General features: G+C 36.9%; 2 protein-coding genes across 5 annotated transcripts; both read left to right on the top strand.

The window, feature by feature from the left end:
- The first annotated feature begins 2,118 nt into the window (after nucleotides 1-2,118).
- Nucleotides 2,119-8,185, top strand: LOC112569218. Of its 2 annotated transcripts, none has more exons than XM_025246943.1 (8): nucleotides 2,119-2,282; nucleotides 3,616-3,718; nucleotides 4,169-4,279; nucleotides 4,731-4,919; nucleotides 5,123-5,212; nucleotides 5,548-5,662; nucleotides 6,143-6,190; nucleotides 6,433-8,185. In XM_025246943.1, exons 2-8 carry the CDS (start codon nucleotides 3,640-3,642, stop codon nucleotides 6,455-6,457), a joined length of 657 nt encoding a protein of 218 aa, XP_025102728.1. In that variant the 5' UTR covers nucleotides 2,119-2,282; nucleotides 3,616-3,639; the 3' UTR covers nucleotides 6,458-8,185. The 2 variants fall into 2 exon arrangements, with proteins under 2 accessions (XP_025102728.1, XP_025102729.1); XM_025246944.1 differs by having other exon boundaries at nucleotides 2,213-2,231.
- Nucleotides 8,186-9,814: 1,629 nt separating this feature from the next.
- Nucleotides 9,815-16,629, top strand: LOC112569182. Of its 3 annotated transcripts, none has more exons than XM_025246908.1 (13): nucleotides 9,815-9,975; nucleotides 10,597-10,626; nucleotides 10,888-10,946; nucleotides 11,182-11,199; nucleotides 12,416-12,454; nucleotides 12,691-12,771; nucleotides 13,115-13,210; nucleotides 13,574-13,689; nucleotides 14,238-14,369; nucleotides 14,797-14,991; nucleotides 15,484-15,546; nucleotides 15,835-15,897; nucleotides 16,472-16,629. In XM_025246908.1, the coding sequence occupies exons 3-13, from the start codon at nucleotides 10,942-10,944 to the stop codon at nucleotides 16,540-16,542; spliced, it is 879 nt and encodes a 292-aa protein (XP_025102693.1). In that variant the 5' UTR covers nucleotides 9,815-9,975; nucleotides 10,597-10,626; nucleotides 10,888-10,941; the 3' UTR covers nucleotides 16,543-16,629. The 3 variants fall into 3 exon arrangements, with proteins under 3 accessions (XP_025102693.1, XP_025102694.1, XP_025102695.1); XM_025246909.1 differs by having other exon boundaries at nucleotides 10,891-10,946; XM_025246910.1 differs by lacking the exon at nucleotides 10,597-10,626.
- Nucleotides 16,630-19,315: the final 2,686 nt, after the last annotated feature.

Genomic DNA, 19,315 nt, shown 5'->3' on the forward strand with positions numbered 1-19,315 from the left:
AAAGTTGTCTTCTGCTTTGAAAACACGACGAATTGCAGGAAGTTTAATACAGCACACTCTACACATCAGTGAGCCTATATTCTAATAATTATTAAATATAGATACCTCTATGAGTCATGAACTTCTGAAAACTTCATTAATCAAACATTGTCACACTATTTTTCTATTTATTTTTAATAATATTCGCTCGGTCGCTATCCAAATGTGTCTATCCAAAGATCATGAATACGATCCCAGACTGAGGTGCATGAAGACTGACTTCAGCTAATAGTGAAGAAAATGTAGAGCACTGAACCACATTATATTTCTGATTCATTTCTGGATCAGCAATACATGAATAAGTTGTCTAATTACTTTAAATCATTTACCTGAAGTCAAATATGATAAAAGATTTCAATATATGGATTTCTCGTTTATGATGACAGTCCTGAAAGGAAATATGTACGTGTCCCAATAACATATTTTGTGTTTGTTAATGACAGAAGCTGTTTAACATAAATATGATGTTCTAAAACATATCCTGGTATTCTGACTGAAGATTCCTTTATTCCGCAGCAGCGTCCAAACTCTCCTACAGCTAAGTTCTGCCCTGAACCAGCAGTAAAGGAGAAAATCAGAAAAATTTTCGCCCACCCACTCAATAGTTTTATGTAGATAGGAATTTCTTAACTGTAACAGTCTATGTAAATTAAGTAGTGTGCATGTGTGGGTGTGTGGGCTTGTGTATTAGGATACATGATTATAATATGTCTGCTTTCAGAAGAACATGTACAAGTATAAATATAAAATATGGACACGTTTATCTGTATATCAACTGAGCAATTTCTTACTTAAACAGTTACCGTTTGGCTTTTTTAGTGTCTGAATTTCTATGTCGGTAGATCATGTTACCGATGTGTATCCCGCAGATACGTTTTATTTCTTAATCCACTTTGGCAGTAGTCCACATACAGTATGTCAGTATACAATGATTTTTACTTTGAACGACAAGTACTGTACATAGATATGAGAGCAGGTCACCGAACACCATAGAAGAAAAGGGAGTCTAGTGTTTCCGACCCAGTCCAACCGATCTAGTCATTTTTTGAAAACACAACACTTTATTCACCCCTGAGGGTAAACTTCAAGGTGATAAGACAGGTGTGTATGTACCGCTTACACCTGGAAAGAGAACCTGTACCAGGAAGATACGATAATACAAGGGTAATATAGTACTAATTACAGACAATAATACAGGCAGACACAAAACTAAGAGGAAAGCAAAATGAACACTTCTAGGACTCCCCCTTTAACATGTTCTGTAAAAGCTAAACTATATTAAGATTTTGATTAGAAACTAAGAAATGCATGAAAAATATATCGTACTAGTTGATATTTGCATGTTGTTCACACACACACACACACGCAGACACGTGATCTCTATGTCAGACTATAACAAAATTAGTAACTGCGCTCTGTCTCACTTTAGCAACTCTGTGCCAATCTCAAATACAATACTGGTTCCATCTAACCAACTATCCTGCTGCCCATCAGTTTCTCTACATAAGGATAGTCTGTTCTTTCACATCAACAGGAGAGATTAGGTAAATAATGACAAATCCTAAATTAGCTAAAAATAATGGCATTGCACAAATGACTTTGAAATGTACTCTCATTTTATCATCATTTTTAGTTAACTGTGGTTTAGGCATCTTACCTTTCACCATTGATAGGTTTCATATCAATAGTAGATACAATTATAGTTTTTACCTGTATAATGCTAGATATAGCTTCGGTTAAAGCATATTTTACCACCACGATGATTATGATGATGGCGAGGAGGACGAGGAGGAGGGTGATGATGATCACATCTTACTTTTACAAAAATGCATCGTTTGTATAGTAGTTGTAATTTATTGTTCGATTGATATGTTTGTGAGGACAACTCTTTTTGTTATACATGTATAAGACACCAAACAACCCTGGGGTATGTCAAGTATACTTTACAATATCTGTATTGCGTTTGTACACTTTATCTTCAGGAAATACTTGAACGCATGCCAATGTCGACTGACCCCTGTCGATTAACAAAGGGGTATGCACGTTTCAGGGAGAGAGTCACAAGTCTACACAGAGATAAAGTTTGAATATATTAGTAGACTCTAAGTTTATCGTGGTCACGTGGTGTATCTAAACGACGAAACCTCATTTCGCTTTCGCAACTGCCAGGGACATGCTAGCGGCTGACTAGTGTAAGTAACAAAACACTTACCTGGTGAAGGCGTAAATAACCTCAACACACAGTAAGTCATTGGTTTGTAGTACTTTTATAAACTATTTATCAGTGTTTGACTTAGTGTCTGCAGAATATCTATATTTTAAAGAAGGTATATCGAGAAAGAGAGGACTTACAACTGTAAAACATTAGCTGGGTTTAATTAGAGTAAAACTGGTCGCAATTATTTTAGAGCATAAAATAAGAAAGTTTTACTGAGACAATGCCAAGGAAAATGAATTTACAACACTAAACTTTTGAAAGGTAAAGAAAAATTGTCTCAAGAGATACTTTTTACTCATGTGTATGCAGTATTTGTATGTGTGTGTGTGTGTGTGAGAGAGAGAGCAGGCTTTGACATTCCGGTTTTTTTCTTGTTTGTCAACGATTTTTAATATTTTACAATAATCTTTTGGCATAAAGAATACTTGTTTATGAATGTGAATATAAATATAAATATAAAACGGAATAGGAAGTAACAAACCAACGTATGGACTCAGAATATCCTATGAAATATTGTATTCATACCCTTGCTTACTAAAAGACAAGTATAAATATTTTAAACTATAAAGTTCATAAAGACGCTTAATGTAGTCAAAATGTTATTATAAAAGTCCATTTACTAAGTTCATGTCACCACAAATAACTGACCCTAATGAAACTGTTGATAAAATACGTTCATAGAGTTGACATTGTGACCATGTTGATCACACGAGCTCCCTGTCTCTCATCTCACAACCAGCACACAGACATACCAACACACTCACTCGACATGCTACCTACCTGTAGATACATTTCTGACAGAGGGCCACGACAGCTAGCTAAGTCCACCCGAACGTTGTCAACAACAGTTAAAGATAAAATCGCATGTGATAAGCTTTTACCAGCAAAAACACTTGGCACAGTTAGTACATCGGGCTGTAGTGTGTGGCTGAGACACTACTCGATATTGTAAAGAGGTTCAGCAGTCTGTACTTCAGCATTTTGTTATTTTCCACACATTTCAGTCGCACATTATTGGTAATGTTACACTTACCTTAATGTCTTTATGACATTCCTCTTCATAATCACTTAGCAGAAGATTATGAAAGAACAATTTTACTTTTGGTGTGGTATACTTTAATTGTAAATAATTTTGTGCAGCAATAACAGATGACAAAGTAAAAATTTTATTCAATCAATCGTTTGTTCCTTTATTGTTTCTCTTTTAAGTTTTTTTTTTCTTTACACACGAGCGATCTGATCATTGCAAAATCTCCGTTAATAAGACATTATTTTTAATTGTCATTGTTCCTATTTTAGAAATGTTGTGTTACCATGTTAAACCTCACGCAACTGAATAAATACATTTTCATCTGCAGGTAAAGAAAAGGCGTTCTTCAACCATGGCTTATCAAGTGGAAGATTTCAAAAGAAACCTACCTATTGTTGTGTTGATCGCCTCATTAATTCTTACATGTAAAGGTAGGCAGAGAAAAATGTTCCTATTAGTTCTCTGAAACCCAAATAGTAATGACGAAAATCATCGAGTAAACACAATATTGAATCACACAAAGACTGAGAATGGTATTGCAGCACGTGATACATAGGTATACTGATTATAAACTTGCATTATCATTGTACATACATCTTTCTTCTGTCCTAAGGGTAAACAGTCTACATCAACGAGCTTAGAAATTCTTACAAGAATAATTTTAGCTTCCAAATAAACAGCAACAATGATGATTTAAACATTATGGTTTTAGACAAAGTGTTGATAATAGTTTGCTAAGGTGTGTTTCTTTGACATAACTGTTTGTTATGAGGGGAAATGACAGACAAAGCAACCGACAGGGCTTTCCATCAAAGATGCAGATGAACTGTCGTGCCGTATATTTAAATATGATCCATTGTTTAAATTTTCTTATTTTTCAGCTCAGCTACATGAAGAGTCGCCTTCAGAGTATGAGGTGCACCTGACTTGCGCTTTCGGCGAGAACATCAAGGAAAACATCAGGCCGTTCAAGATAACTGATGACCAATCAGGTATTCTTTAATGATCATGAACAAGCTTTGTGCTTTATGTTTATTTTATTAAGACAATAAACTTTCCTCGCTTAGTATGATGATGCAATAAATTTAATATTGTCATCAAATACTGCTTAATTGTTTTCCTGTCCCTTGTATGTTGCACGTCTTGTTTTAAGTGCTATGGGTATTCTCCCTAGAAGTGTGAATAAGTATTTTATAAATTATTATTTTTATATTAATTAAGACTATTTTGGCATTTCAAATTAGGCTATAATATTGATTTACGGGTAATTAAATAACTCACTCTTGTGAGAGAGTTAGGAATACATACAATAACGACCGGGATATTATTTTCTTCGTTTCTGAAGAAACAGAAAACTAAAATTACTTATAATATCAGAGTGATTAAAGACGCTTGTGTTTCTTGTCATAGTTGTAAAACCAGTGATTGGTTTGTTTATATCAGTGAGTGCTCTTACGTGTTCTTGGAGAGGAACAAAACCATTCTGCGCTGTAGGAGATGGTTACATCTACAACTGGGTTCTGTCTGACAAAGTGATTGTCAAGAAATCCAAGGCACCAGGACCGAGATTTTGCAATTGTTTTCTTATCGATCAGGACAAAACAGAGTACGAAAGACCATGTACAGTTGCAGGTAAACAAAGCATGATTACACTGAAAGAGTCTTTTTATTTTATATATATATATATCATTTATAAAATTTCATAAAAAAATATCATGTACTTGCACAAGGAAACTGTCTTTAAAGCTTTGTAGATTGAGTCTGTGAAGATGCTTGTGTCTGTTATACTTGGCTTTTAACTTGAGGATATTTTCAAGTTAGTTTTGTGCCTACAGGACCATTCGAAAGTCTCGAAAACAAAGAACTTCACACACAACCACCCAAACTGGACGGAGACATTGCTCCACAGAAGTCTCCATTAGAAGGTAACCTTTAGTAGACATAGACAAAGATTTGTTTCAATGAAGGATTGCATATGGGTGTCTTCGAGTTTTGCAAGTTATTGAGATGTCTGCAAACTATGCTTCCAGTCTTCATTGTGGATTTAAAATAAAATTTTCTACAACAAGAAAGAAATAAAGATTGACTGCTGCACGAAGGACAGACATGCGTATATACATATATGCACATGCGCACACCACTTTGTAAATTTATAACAAACCTCTAAAAAAAACACTGTATATCAAAAGCATTATAAAGGAGCGTTAGGTAAATATGTTCTTGAAACTATGAAGTGAGCGGCAATGAAACACTGTTTCAGATTTAGCTCCAATAGGTGTACAGTCAGACAACACATTGCTGATTACTGGTGTTGCACTAACTGCAGCTTTGTTGGTCCTCCTTGCTACAGTAACGGTCATCGTCATCATGAGACGGTAAGCAGTGAGTTTGTATCGTCTCTAGAAGGAAATTTGTGGTCATATCAATCTGTGCAGATATTGGTAATGATATCTTGCGATTTTTGTGCCAATATAACCTGTAATAACCCACACACACACAGACCCACACACAACATCCCCACTATATATTTATAAATCTTTATATTTATATCCCCAAACTGTTTCCAGCTGGCTTATACCAAAATGTTAGAGACTTCATAGCGATAAATGATATTGGATGGGATGCAGGTCTTGGAATTGTTTTGTGGCATTGTAAGCAGTCGTCAAGTGCGCTCAGAATAAAACGCACAATAAAGTTTTCTTATTTGTCTGCTAAATCGATCACTGAGTGAATTATTCATATCTAGACGAAGTTTGCAGTGTGTTGTTTCATATTTTCGATACTCAGAAGAAGAGAAAGGAGACAATTAACAGAGTCTGAGATTTAATTGTTTTCACTATGTGCCTTCATTTTAGGCCCTGTGACCGTCAACGCCAAGAGGAAGATCCGAATGTTAACCAATCGTAAGTTCTGTTTCCAATTGACCAGGTTAAGGAATAACGTGAATAACAGTGGATATCAGACCTTAAAAAAAAATAACTATACCGATAATAAGCAATTAAGATTTACTTATTCTATTTCCATTTAAATCGACAAGATCTGAAATTAATTCCCTGTCACATTCTTGCAGAGTAATAAAGGATGCAAAGTGCTATGGGAAGCTTTCATAACTTATTGTTATAATTTTTCTTCTGGCATTTTTCAGGCTTGTGAAGGATGCTACTAAATAGGAGCTTCACGATTTCGCAAGAAATTACTCCAAGCGAAAGCATCTTACAGATGTTAAGCTTTCTCATCTGTATAAAATATATGGACACCCTAGACAAAGTGAGGCAGTGATGAATTACTTTTCCGATCATTGCAAAGTATGAGCAGTTGTGCTTTACCTGAGATCCCCACATCACAGCATAAGTACACAACAATAACAAACTCCAGGAACTTCATTGGAGCTTAAGAATGCGAGTCGTTGAGAAATGAAAAAAAATAAGGTTTAGTGACAACACAATTGTATTAAGTTCTTTTTATCTTCAGTAGTTTTGTTATTATTTTGCATAACTTTTTTATGTTTATAGGTATTAGGCGAGGATGGAATTATTAGAATGTTGTCACACTTTTATTGTGAGATCCGGACTAGAGTGGAAAAAAGTTTCTCCTGTTTCACTTACATGTTCCTTACCCCGGTGCGGGATGAGTAACTCATCACTCTATTATTTTATAATTGTTTCGATCATCAGCTACCTGTGTGGTACCTTCATCTGTTCTACACTCTTTGCCAGTCATCTTTACTGAGCGTGAGTAAGAAGTAAGCTTTGGCGGAGACGCGGAAGTCCACCTTCTGAAAACGAGGCGGTGACGATGACCTGTGCCATGTCTTGTCCACAGATTGCTATTCACTAAAAACAGTTTGTTTTCTAACATTTATATTCAGTGACTAGACACAAGTAGGGACCCATTGGCATTGAGACACTTGCTTTATTCAATGTCAGAAATTAGGAGAGAGAGAGAGAGAGAGAGAGAGAGAAAAAGTCTTTCTGATTTAAGAGTTCATATATTGTGAATTATGAACCCCTGTGTTCGGGAAGAGATGAGAAGAACGAAAGTTACTAAAATAATCATGATAAAAAATAATAGCACCTACATCAGCACTATATATATATATCTCTGAGGTTCAGAATCCTGTTCTCTGATAAAGTAGTGATAAAGAAGTTTTTGTGATAGCAGATTTTACTTGTCATCGTGATCGTCATCTATATATATATTGTTATTGTGCTTATTTTGATTGTGTTATTGTCATTCACATTCACCAGTATGAAGTAAGGCGCACGATGAACATTGGGATGACAACGAGAGAATTGCTGACATGTTTCTCGTGTAACTCTTAAGTTTTCGTGAAGTATGTTTGAAAACATCAGTTTGATTGCCTTGATCTCTCTTCCATCACGAGTTATTTATCGTTAGATAACACTCACTATTCGTCTTCAGCTTGTGCAGGAAAGAAGCTCTTCTTGGGGGGGGGGAAACGAATAAATTCTTTAGCTTCTGAAAAACGTAAAGTGATGAAAAGTAATGAGTGCTGTCTTTTGGACAGCTTCAAAAAATTGTCCATTTATTAAGTGCCTACAACTCACGGGAAAAAAAATTTAAGGACATGTCAAGATGGCATTAAAAGCAGATGATTTAAAGAATTGTCGAGCATAAGGTTACATGGGCAGACCGACATTTATAAATTATGTAAGTACGCATGCACGGTGAGTTAAAAAGAGAGACTTGATTTGCTACATTCAGTGTAGGCCGTTGCCTAATAAGAAAAAAGGAGAGTAAGAAAAAGTTCATCTCTCTACCATGGATTACTGTGGAAGTTTATATTTTCTCATTATTTTTTTTAAAGTTATTTGTATAAGTTTCTTTAGTACTACTGTGGAGATATATTTAAGCTTCTGCTGCATTGAATAAACATAAATGATATATTGTTGTTATAGTGGTGTGGTGAATATGTTTGTAAGAATGGGCTTTTAGAGTGACAGACAGAACACGGATGCAAATTCATGATGATAAAAGAATTTAGACATATCTTTAATTTTTATATATTTTTATTTTGTGAATGACTACTTAAGCAAACTCTACACACGTATGATATTTTAAAATCAGATGATCAATAGTCATAAATTTTAAAAATATTGGGCACGGGCGCTCTAACATCCTGAAAAATTAATTCAGACTTTTTTCTTGAAATATCTTTCGGTGCTTATAAGACTTTCATGTTCGTTCTAAGTCAAATAGACTTTGCTACAGTAGTGCTATTAATTTAAAGAAGTTAAAAACTAATTTTAGGCGAGTCTTTCATTATTTTTATTATCAAGCTGTGTAAAACGATGAGCACTACTTTGGACTTTTAACTCGAAATGAAGCATCAAGTAGAAAATTGAAAGTTGTGTTCAACGCTTTTGAAACCAGTGGGAGTAAGTACACAGGATGTCTCTAGCCACTAGAGAAAAAGAACAAGTGTAGTCACCATTGAAATGATTGATAGATGTTATCAAAGTGCAGGCAATAAAATTGAAACAAGTCTGTCATATCGGGGAATCCCGCTCTGCTAGCTGATTTATTTACAAACATTCTTTGAAGCGATTGACCTACACATATCCTGGTGATTTGTAGTCAGTATATCGCCTTCCATGGAAGATGTTTCTGATCTTGACTTTGAAACATCGTTCATATCGAACTCCTGCCAGGTAAATCGCAAAGTGACGAGACCGAGAGGAAGTTGTGCAAAATACCCTTAGGAGGACCAGGAAATGAGAAACAATCTTTTGCAATAACACTCTAATTTTGGTTTATTAAGCTAGCTAATCACCCTTTCAGACTAATTTAGTTATATTTATTTATGTATATGATCTATTATATTGTACTGGATACACAAACACAAATAACGCTTTTGTAGTCGTGTAATACTACTAAAACAAATATAAACAAAATTAATTACATTGTCGTTTACAGAAACTATACCGCAGACTAGTCTTTGTGAAAGAGAATGCAAGTTTACTTAGAAAACTTACAAACATTGCGTGTTAGAATTGTGACTAGTTTAGAGGAGACAAACACCGCCATTTTAATTTACACCTGTACTGTGACCTGCAGATGACATCTAGTCATCGTGTAGGGGCTCGCTGGAGTTGACAGAAGGGCACTGTTTCAATCCTCATGTAGGAAAGAAGGTGAGAAAAAGCAAAAGCGCATTGCCATTAAAGTGAGTTTTATGGTATTTGATTCTAACGAAGTATTGCCAAAAGACAAGAATGTAGCCTGAAGACACATAAACTGCTTTCATTTTATTTCTTAGAGAAACAAAACAAAATATTCTGAAAAAAGAGACTGGAAAGATACACAGAGAAAGGCATGAGAAAATTCACGAGAGAGATATTTGTCTCAGATGAACTTTGACATACATGTTTTTGAAATATACAAAATATCTGATCGAAACACCAGGGATTCTTACTTCCTTGCAAAGCGGAATGTAGAACCCACAGCGAGAGAGAGAAGTCACGTGATTACAATTGGCAGTTGGCCAGTTTCTCTGTTATTTCTGAAAAAACAGGACTTGGTCAGGCCATGGTAAACACATCCGAAAAGTAGTCAACACTGTCTATACACCGCAACATGTCTAGAGAAATGAATAAGGAATGTGAAGGTCGCGAGAAATTCTAACCTACGTGTGTCAGGTATTGAGGTGAAGACTGAAGCGAGAAGGGTAAACATTTTATTCTCACCCTCAATAATGTCTCTGTGTGTGTGTGAATTTGTGGAGATACTTTAATAATAAATAAAATAAACTAAGTAAATTATGACATTTGTCATTTTGAGAGTTGAATAAAATCCTTTAAGGAAAAACATAAAAAAATTGAATGTTTCTTTATGTGTAGAGGTGTGTTGAGAGAGAGAGAATGACTAAATGAGTGTGCTTGTGTTTGTTTTGACAAGTGCTTATGAGGGAATATGTTTCTGAAAGATATAGAGTTACAAGAGAAAGGTTTTTAGTCACATGGCATTAGTGACAATCAAATGGGGTGAAGATTGCAAATCACGTTGTGGTCTTGCTGGGTGGTAAGTGACGATAACCAGTGAACGACACAACGACATCACGATTAAAAATAAATCCTCGCACGCGGAGTAAGTGCCACCGCACTGAGCTCGTTTCTCCACACACGAAGTGAGAAAAAAAATATTATGGCCAACCAGCGAGCTCGAACCAAAATAGTTACAGACAGGAGAATGCGAATGCAAAATAAGTTCTAGTAATGTGCTGACAGAGTGTCGATGTTTACTGTTATAACTTGTTACACCTTCACATTTTGTCATTACTTCATTGCAGAGTGGAGCAGAGTACTTTCAATCAGCTAAGGTAAAACTATTCATCGTTGAGATGTTTTGCTTGCCAACCTACTACTGTCACAGCCCTTGCATGTCCATCTGTACCTTTAGTTTGCTTGAGCCACTTTCATTTCTTTCATTATCTGACAATTTTCTCTCTTCCTGGTTTTCTTATTCCATAAATGATATAAAAGATTGTCAGTTTAAATTTATCTGGTTAAGCTAACACAACACACATGGACATCACCTGTCATATTAACGCTTGTGTAAAAAGCTTTTTTGTGTTATGTAGCAGGTTGAAAACTTACAGAAGGACTACTGATCTACCATCACTGTTAACCTGAACATGTGGTAAGGAAACATTATCACCTTCGTCATACCCTTCAGCTTCATTCAGTTGCCTTGTCTCCATCATGTAGATGATATGTAAACGTTGCTACATAAACACTATACATCACCGAGTGTGTCATGCTGCTCTGCTCTGATACGCAGCCAATATAAGTATTTATTATAATGTGTCGCATGTTTAATACGTGAACAGTTTCCTTTTGCATGATTCAAACTTTTTCCTCTAATTTTTTTTCAGGACGGCAAAAAAGTTGAGGTAAGCAACATGAAACTTTTAATTGCAGTTAGCACAGGTATTATATCTTCGTGATGATTTGAAAAATTCTTAGATGGGAAAGATTCAGAGAGGGAGGACGAGAGATACCATGAAGGGAGAAACAGTGTGTGTGTGTAAAATGGATTCAATTTTTTAATTTACCAGTATTAAAGCACTCACATAGCCATTCGAATCTACATTTGCTCGCTCACGTACACGTACTCAAGCAAAAAGCACAGTTTTCTATGCTAATATAAAGCTTGACATATTCTTAACTGACTTCCAGTGTGATACGATACCTTCAAAAATTAAGAAAGAAAAAAAGCTTCCTTTGACAGCTTGGTTTGTTTCCATTTGATGAACGCTACATTATTGGGCCTAAGCGCTTCTTACATAATAAATTTTTTTTAAATGGACCCCAAGGCATTTTGCCAAACTTTCCAGGTGTCACTAGCAGTGGACTTCCATGTTGTGTATTTAAGTGGATCATATTTTTTTCAGGCAGAACACAAGTCTCTGAGTGATCTTAGGTTTTCACATTTTATTTTTAGAAAAAAATGGGGTTTTTTTACTTGGAAAAAAATTAATGGTTATTAGACTTAGTGAGACATGAGATCATAAGTTCCACTGAACACTTTTTTCTGCTGTTTTGTGCTTTATTCTACAACTAAGCACATACACATACAAATGTACATAATTGCAACGATTATGTTATCATTCATTGACTCTTACCTCACTCGACTGATACCATCTGACAAACACCTTTGCCAGTCCGCCGGTGATTGTTAACAAAAAGAACTAGATGGCATGGTCAGTTCAATCTTTTTCTCTGTTGAAATTCTGTCGGAGAGTTTGAAAGTCGTCTTTACACGGTTTCGCATCCTGTCACATGACCAAGCTAGATTAGTGTGCGCAGCTTCACTGTTGAGGGGATAGTGGTAGCCCAACAAGATGAGACTGTGTTCAGTACTTATTTGCTTGTCTTCCACTTCATGTAGAAAATTCGAAACAATATTTTCTTGGTCTCAAATTTTTCAGATTTTTTTAAAATTTTATCACCAAGCATCGTCTACATCGCGCACTCCTACAATTCTGAACATTGACAGGATGAGTTGATTTAACTGGAACTTTAACCTTCTTTTATTATACATGAATATATCTTTGTCCTGTTACAAAACATGATGCAAACTGTTGACTTTGTATTCTCTTTCAACAGGTTTGCTAGATTTTTTCCTGGATACCATCCATTCCTCAGGTATGTCATTCTTATCACACATACTTTTTGGAAACAATTTTGTCCATGCTTAGTTGGTTCGTCCCAGACTGTGTGTGGGCGGGAGGGAGAGGGGGAAATAATTATATACTCTTACGTTTCAAACAGGCAACTAAACAATTTTAAAAATGAACAAACAAAAAAAAAAATAACGAATGGAAGAAAATTCAAGCTATAGAATAAAAGGTTTTGATTTGGCGAACATCTTTCTGTCATAGTGCGTCAGTGGCGGGATATGCTTTCGAAGCACCAGATGCAAGCGGATTTCATCTTGAATATCCGAAGACAGACCCCACACGGTATGTTAAACCGGCAGCAGTTGCTGATTTGACTTGTGAGCCACCTACCCTGCAAAATAGCTAGGCCTCCATAGTGTTATGCAGTCTTCTTTGTTGTTTTTTTTTATAATTCCTTACTATGTAAAGTGCGTATTGATGATACAAGCAATCCTGTATGCAGCACATATAATTTTACTTGATTAACAATTTCTTTCCAACAAGTTAAGAAATCAATGTTGTAGTAACTATTTCACCATCCTTACCTGAAATGGTCACTTTGCTATTAATGGTATATGCTTCGGGTACATCAGAATCATGTGTCTCTAAAACCAATTGTTACAATGATTGACTAACATGTGAACAGAGAGAAACCTAAATGGACATCGTTGATCAAGGACATCAGTCTGCTGATGTCGCCTTCCATTGCTGCTGAACTTCAAGAAGAAAACAGCTGGAAAAGGTCTGTAAAAATTTACAAGTCTAAAGAAATATAAAAACTAAGGCATTATTTATCTTTTGCATTGAAATTAGTCTCCGCTTTAAGTATATCTATGTTACTTTAAAATCAAGTCTTACTGTATTAGTAAGTCTTGAGTTGCTAATCTTCCTTAAAGAATGTTAAATTTGATTACTTGCCATCCCTTACTGAATTTTATTATTTGCAAAGCGCTGAGGACTTTAACCTTAATATAAAAATATTGCGAGTGATGTTTGTAACAGTATTTCTGTAAAACAAAAAGTATTTATTACGATTTCTAATAACTGTGCTAACGATACATAATGTTCAGCAGTTTTCTTGTCATTGATAATTTTTATATTCCAGCAATCCTTTTGCAAAGTCCTTTGAAGCAGGGTGCTTACTAGATGCAAGAAGTGTGAAGCTTTGCCTTGGAGTATTGTTTCTGTGGTTGATGCCGTTAGCCAACTGTTCAACTCATGGTAAGTTACTTTACATCTTTAGTCAACCATACGTTTAGCAACAAAATTTTTTGTCAAGAATAAACATGTTAACTACTAAAATTTAAGCATTCAGATAGCGGCATATTATTTGTGATAGAGATGACGGAAAGAATAAAAAAATCAGGCAGGATCTCAAAAACAATATTTTAGACAGTTTTACTCATACTGAATATACCTTTCAGCAGTAGTATAGTTGTATGTGCCCTATTATACACATCGTCCTGAGCATTTAGACAACAAATAGGAGAAAGAAACTCCCAGCAACAGTATCACAACCTAAAATGCATTATCATCTAAAATTATTTCCCTACTTTATACATCAGGAATATGAAGCAATAGAGGAGCACTTATTTTCTACAGTTGCCAATTCAAACTATCATAATGTGTTGTTGTCTGCGATGATCGTTTCGTCAGTCAGATTACTCCTCAAGGGAAATAAACACGTGATGTCGCCCAATGAAAGCACTAACATTTCTACTTTCATGTACATTAACATTTACTCCACTTTAATTTCCTTTAACCTTCAGGCAAACAAACGAACTGTGAGCTGCAAAAAGAAGAGTTGGCCCACTGGAAGCTCACATGTCCCTTCCACGAGGACATCAAAACAAGCAAAAAGGATTTTGAAGTGTACCACATGCGACAACAGGGTCTTCTAGGTAAAGTTGCTTATTTTATGTGTGTGTGTGTGAGAGAGAGAGAGAGAGAAAGAGAAAAAGAGAGACTGGCTAGTAGAAACAAAGTCTTTGATGTCTACTCGTAAATAGGTCTATCAATGTCCTGTATCACTGTGTCTTAGCTGTAGAAGCGAAATAGGAATCGTCGACTCGCATCTGCTTCATCACTATGACTCCAAGAGGCAATGATGATATTATATACTTTATTACGATAAAACAAAGTATATTTAACATTTGAACCTTTACATATTTCATTTTTCTCACTGTAAAAGCAGGGGTTATGTTTTGTTTTGTTTTAAATGGTTTACTCTTTGTTCATCTACTAATTAAAATAAAATGCTCTTTTTGTCATAACGTGCACATAACGACATATTGGAATATATTCTTGCTTTCTCTACTTTGAAATCAGGCCTCGTAGCCGAAGGAAAGTGGTTTGACGACGAACCTTCAGTCTACACCAAACGTGGATACGAGTTTGTTAGTCTGATTGGTGACAAGGTTGCTATCAAGATCACCCGTGCACATCATGGAGAAATGTTCTTCTGTGGCTTTTCACCTCTGTTACTGAGCAATGCTGTGACATGTCATGTTCCCAAGAGAGAAGGTAAACATATGATTTTCTAATGGCTAGCGTGCTTAAAGTAATCAGATGCATCTTCTCGTTGTTTACATACAATAGCAAATATACGCTTGTTCTTAAAACATCAAATGTATTCCATTGAGAGATACTAACGAACTTGCCTCTCATTTCTTCACCATCAAGTAGCTCACAATCTTTTGTGTCCCCGAAACTGTTGCTGTCTACCCTTAATAACCGGGAAATTTTGTCGAAATATTTGAACTCATAATAACAGAATCTAGTCTGAAGGAGAAAGTTTTATAGTAAATGATACATTTTGTGATTAGTACAGGACTCTGCAGACCAGAATTAAATTTACTATTCAGTTTAGGAAAATGTTTACTTTTCTTTACAGCCATTCTCCTGTGCCACTCACGATTTGTTGATTTGTCCATAACCCATTTTCCCAAGGTTTTAAACGATAATGAATTACAGCATGCATTTGCAAATGTATATGTTTTTTCTCTTTGTCAACAGAAACAAACTCCACTACTGCAGCCAACAAAGACTTTCAGTCTTTCAAACAAGGACAGAAAGCTGGTAAGCTACTCTGTTTAAATACAATGTTTAATTAGACTGAAAGTAAGAAAACAACTACTAAATAACTGTTCAATTTCTTAAAACTATTTGTCATCCCTTCGAATAACATGGAATGTAGACTAGCAGTTGTAGAAGACACAGTTTGTATTTATTCTGTGAATATTTTCATAATTAATAAATTTGTTTCCTACTCTAAGTATTTCGATGATTATAAGCATGAAAACATACATTTACGAGATAATCTATACTAATTTTTTTTAAATTTAAACTTCCCTGCCTTGTTCGCAGAAATGAGTCCCACTGCACTCGTTGACACTGACCAGCCTCTTCGTAACAACGGAGGGAACTCTAGTAAGAAATATATCAAATAATGTTAGAACGATTATCTAGATGACTAGTAGAAAACAACATGCATTACAAGCAATTTGAAGATATGTCTTGATTTGCCTATTTTGAGTGAAGCATCAATAAATTTAATTTAATCAGCATGTTTCAGATTTAATTTAAAAGAAGGGTATACACCATAGAGTTTGTAGAGATGTCTGTACGTTTGTACTAATTAACAACAGTGTACCTCCACACCGGCTGGCGCCATTGCAATTTTATCTCCCTTTCGCTAAACTAGAAAAGAAAAGAAAAAACAAAATATAAGCAGCGATCGACTCAAGTCAGTGACAAATCCGCAAATTAAATTGAATGATAAATAAACAGTAATAATGAAAAAAAATGAATGTGTACTTTGTGAGATAACCAAAGTGATTATGACGATATAACGATGTTAATAATGAAGTCTAGTCTTACAGTCTTTGAGTCAGTAAAATCATTAAAACTTTACTTTCAGAGGTAGAGGTGTATTAATTACCCACTGGGTAGATGAGAAATCAATCACAAACACGTTCACCATACTTTTATCTTTTTGTTTCAGAAAATCCACCGGCCTGGATACTTCTCATGCTTGCAGCATTCATTTTTCAAAGTTCCTTTTTAAAAGCTTAAAAAAATCCAATTGGGTCAGTTAAGTGGCATGTGAATCATGTCGGCTTATAAGATAAGATAAGATAAGATAAGATAAGTTAAGATAAGATAAGATAAGATAAGATAATACTTTATTGATCCCTAGAGGGCAATTCAGTTGCAGCTCGATTATATATATATTAAACCCACAGGCAGTCGTGTTGCAGTCAATCATACCAGCTCGATTAAAGTCATACATGATCGCATGCACATCACATTCATAATCCATTCAAAAGTCTGACGGCTGAAGCAACAAAAGACAGCCGCAGTCGGTTTGTCCTGCATGCAGGCATACTATATCGGCGACCTGATGGGAGCTGGACAAGTTCACAAGACAGAGCATGCCTGTCATCACGAAGGATGGCAGACACTTTCAGAAGAGTCCTCCTGTTATACAGATCCTGAAGAGAACTCTGGGTGGATCCAACGACTTTGGAGCAGGTGGATACCACACGATGTAGGCTCCTTCACCGATAAACTATTATAGAAACAGATGAACGAGAAGGACAGCACGCTCTCTATATGTGATCTGTAAAAAAGCTGAAGAAATTAGGGGGAGACAGAGAAAGACCTCAGCTTCCGTAGAAGGAAAAGGCGTTGTTGAGTCTTCTTCACGACAGATTGAGTGTTGACATCCCAGCAAAGTCGCCTATCGAAGATGGTGCCCAGGTATTTAAAAGCAGAAACAATTTCCACCTCCTTATCATGGATGACACAGACGGGACACGGTGGAGAATTCCGACGGAAATCAAAGACAATCTCCTTCGTCTTACTCACATTAAGTTCTAGAAAGTTGTCATCGCACCAAACAATGAATTCTTCCAAAGCATCACCGTGAGTGTGCACCGGCCCGCTAAGGAGAGACAGCAGTGCAGTGTCATCAGAGAATTTGACAAGATAGTGACCCTCATGACTACTGCGACAACCGTTGGTATACAGGATAAACAGAAGCGGGGATAGAACACATCCCTGAGGTGAGCCGGTGCATGTGGTGATTAAGTCGGAAAAAGTGCCATTGACAAGAACTCGTTGCTGCCTGTCGACCAAAAAGTGAATTATCCATGACACTAGCTGATGATCAAGGGAAAACTCGTCGAGGAGTCTTCGAGCTAGGATATGTGGCTGGATAGTGTTAAAGGCCGAAGAGAAATCAGCGAATAATAGTCGAGCATGGGCTTGAGGCCCCCTGTGGGACCCCGGGGTATGCTTGCCTAGCAAGCATTGCAAGAATAGGGTCCCTGCCATCCAGCCAGGCATGTCGTAAGAGGCGACTAAGGTGGACACCTCACCTAGAGGTAAAATAGGTTGTGGTAGGGCTAACAACCCCACCATGTAAAAAAAATCCTGTTACAGAAACTAAAACCAGAGAACTCGTCACAGATGGCGAAGGTAATGAAGCACACCAGGTGACTGGACTGACGGACGACAGCCAAACCCGAAAGGGAGCTGGCGCCCCGACAGCGGATTTACTGAAGCCGAGGCAGAAGTTGAGGGTGGGGTGCTGGAACGTCCAGACCTTGTACCAGACTGGCAGGATGCTCCAATTAGTCAAGGAGTTTGACAACTACAACTTGGACATCCTGGGAGTCAGTGAGGTCAGATGGACCGGCACGGGAAAGAGGAGACTAGCGTCAGGACATACCATCTTGTTCTCAGGAAGATCAGACGCTCAGCACTCTGAAGGAGTAGCTCTACTCCTCAACAAGAAAACGGAAAAGGCACTGCTGGAATGGAAGCCTTATGGACCCAGGCTTTTGAGAGCAAGATTCCATTCCAAGTACACCAAGCTGACAGTGCTAGCCTGCTATGCACCAACAAATGACTCTGAGGCAGAAGACAAGGATGCTTTTTACGATCAGCTCCAGGCAGCCTCAGAAAGCGTTCCAGCCCACGACATGTTGCTCATCATCGGCGATCTCAATGCCAAGGTGGGAAGTGACAACACCTGCAGGGAGCATGTCATGGGCAAACATGGAATCGGAAGCATCAATGACAACGGAGAGAGACTGGCAGACTTTTGTGAAGAAAACAACCTACTGATTGGAGGCACACTCTTCCCACACAAAGACATCCACAAGGCAACATGGACATCACCAGATGGGATCACAAAGAACCAGATAGACCATGTCATCATCAACCGAAAATGGAGGAGCTCACTTCAAGATGTTAGAGCCTACAGAGGAGCAGACATTGCCAGTGACCACACTCTTGTGATAGCCACAGTTTCTCTGAAGCTGCGTCGATCACGAGGAAAACAGGCACGTCAGCAGAGAGTGGACTCCGGCAAACTGAAAAAATCCAGCCACCGAAAGGGCCTTTGCTATGGAAGTAAAGAACAGGTTCCAGGCACTAGGAGACCAACAAGAGATGACCTTAGACGACTTCAATCGAGTCTTACAGGAATCAGGAGAAGAAAATACTGGGCTTCCAACGGAAAAAGAAAGAACAGTGGATCAGAGAAGAGACATGGAAGAAGATAGAAGAGAGAAAGTCAGCCAAACAAAGAATCAACAGCACCAGATCTGAACGCCTGAAGGAACAACACAGACAAAGATATGCAAAACTGAACAAAGAGGTAAAGAGGATGACAAGAACCGACAAAAGATATCACATAGAGAAACTGGCAGATGAAGCAGAAAATGCAGCAAGTAAAAATGACCTGAAGACACTGTACAAGATAAACAAACAGCTAAACAACGGGTTTAAGAACAGTGATGTGCCAGTGAAAGACGTGAACGGTAATGTCGTCGAGGGA

The sequence above is a fragment of the Pomacea canaliculata genome, linkage group LG7, assembly GCF_003073045.1.
Source record: "Pomacea canaliculata isolate SZHN2017 linkage group LG7, ASM307304v1, whole genome shotgun sequence".
In the NCBI taxonomy this organism is placed as follows: Eukaryota; Metazoa; Mollusca; class Gastropoda; order Architaenioglossa; family Ampullariidae; genus Pomacea; species Pomacea canaliculata.

Coding starts and splice junctions, on each gene's coding strand:
- LOC112569218 (XM_025246943.1), top strand. CDS start 3,640: ATGGCTTATCAAGTGGAAGATTTCAAAAGAAACCTACCTATTGTTGTG. Junction 3,719..4,168: donor ATTAATTCTTACATGTAAAG/GTAGGCAGAGAA, acceptor CTTATTTTTCAG/CTCAGCTACATGAAGAGTCG. Junction 5,663..6,142: donor GTCATCGTCATCATGAGACG/GTAAGCAGTGAG, acceptor CCTTCATTTTAG/GCCCTGTGACCGTCAACGCC.
- LOC112569182 (XM_025246908.1), top strand. Junction 13,211..13,573: donor GAAGAAAACAGCTGGAAAAG/GTCTGTAAAAAT, acceptor TTTATATTCCAG/CAATCCTTTTGCAAAGTCCT. Junction 15,898..16,471: donor TAACAACGGAGGGAACTCTA/GTAAGAAATATA, acceptor TTTTTGTTTCAG/AAAATCCACCGGCCTGGATA.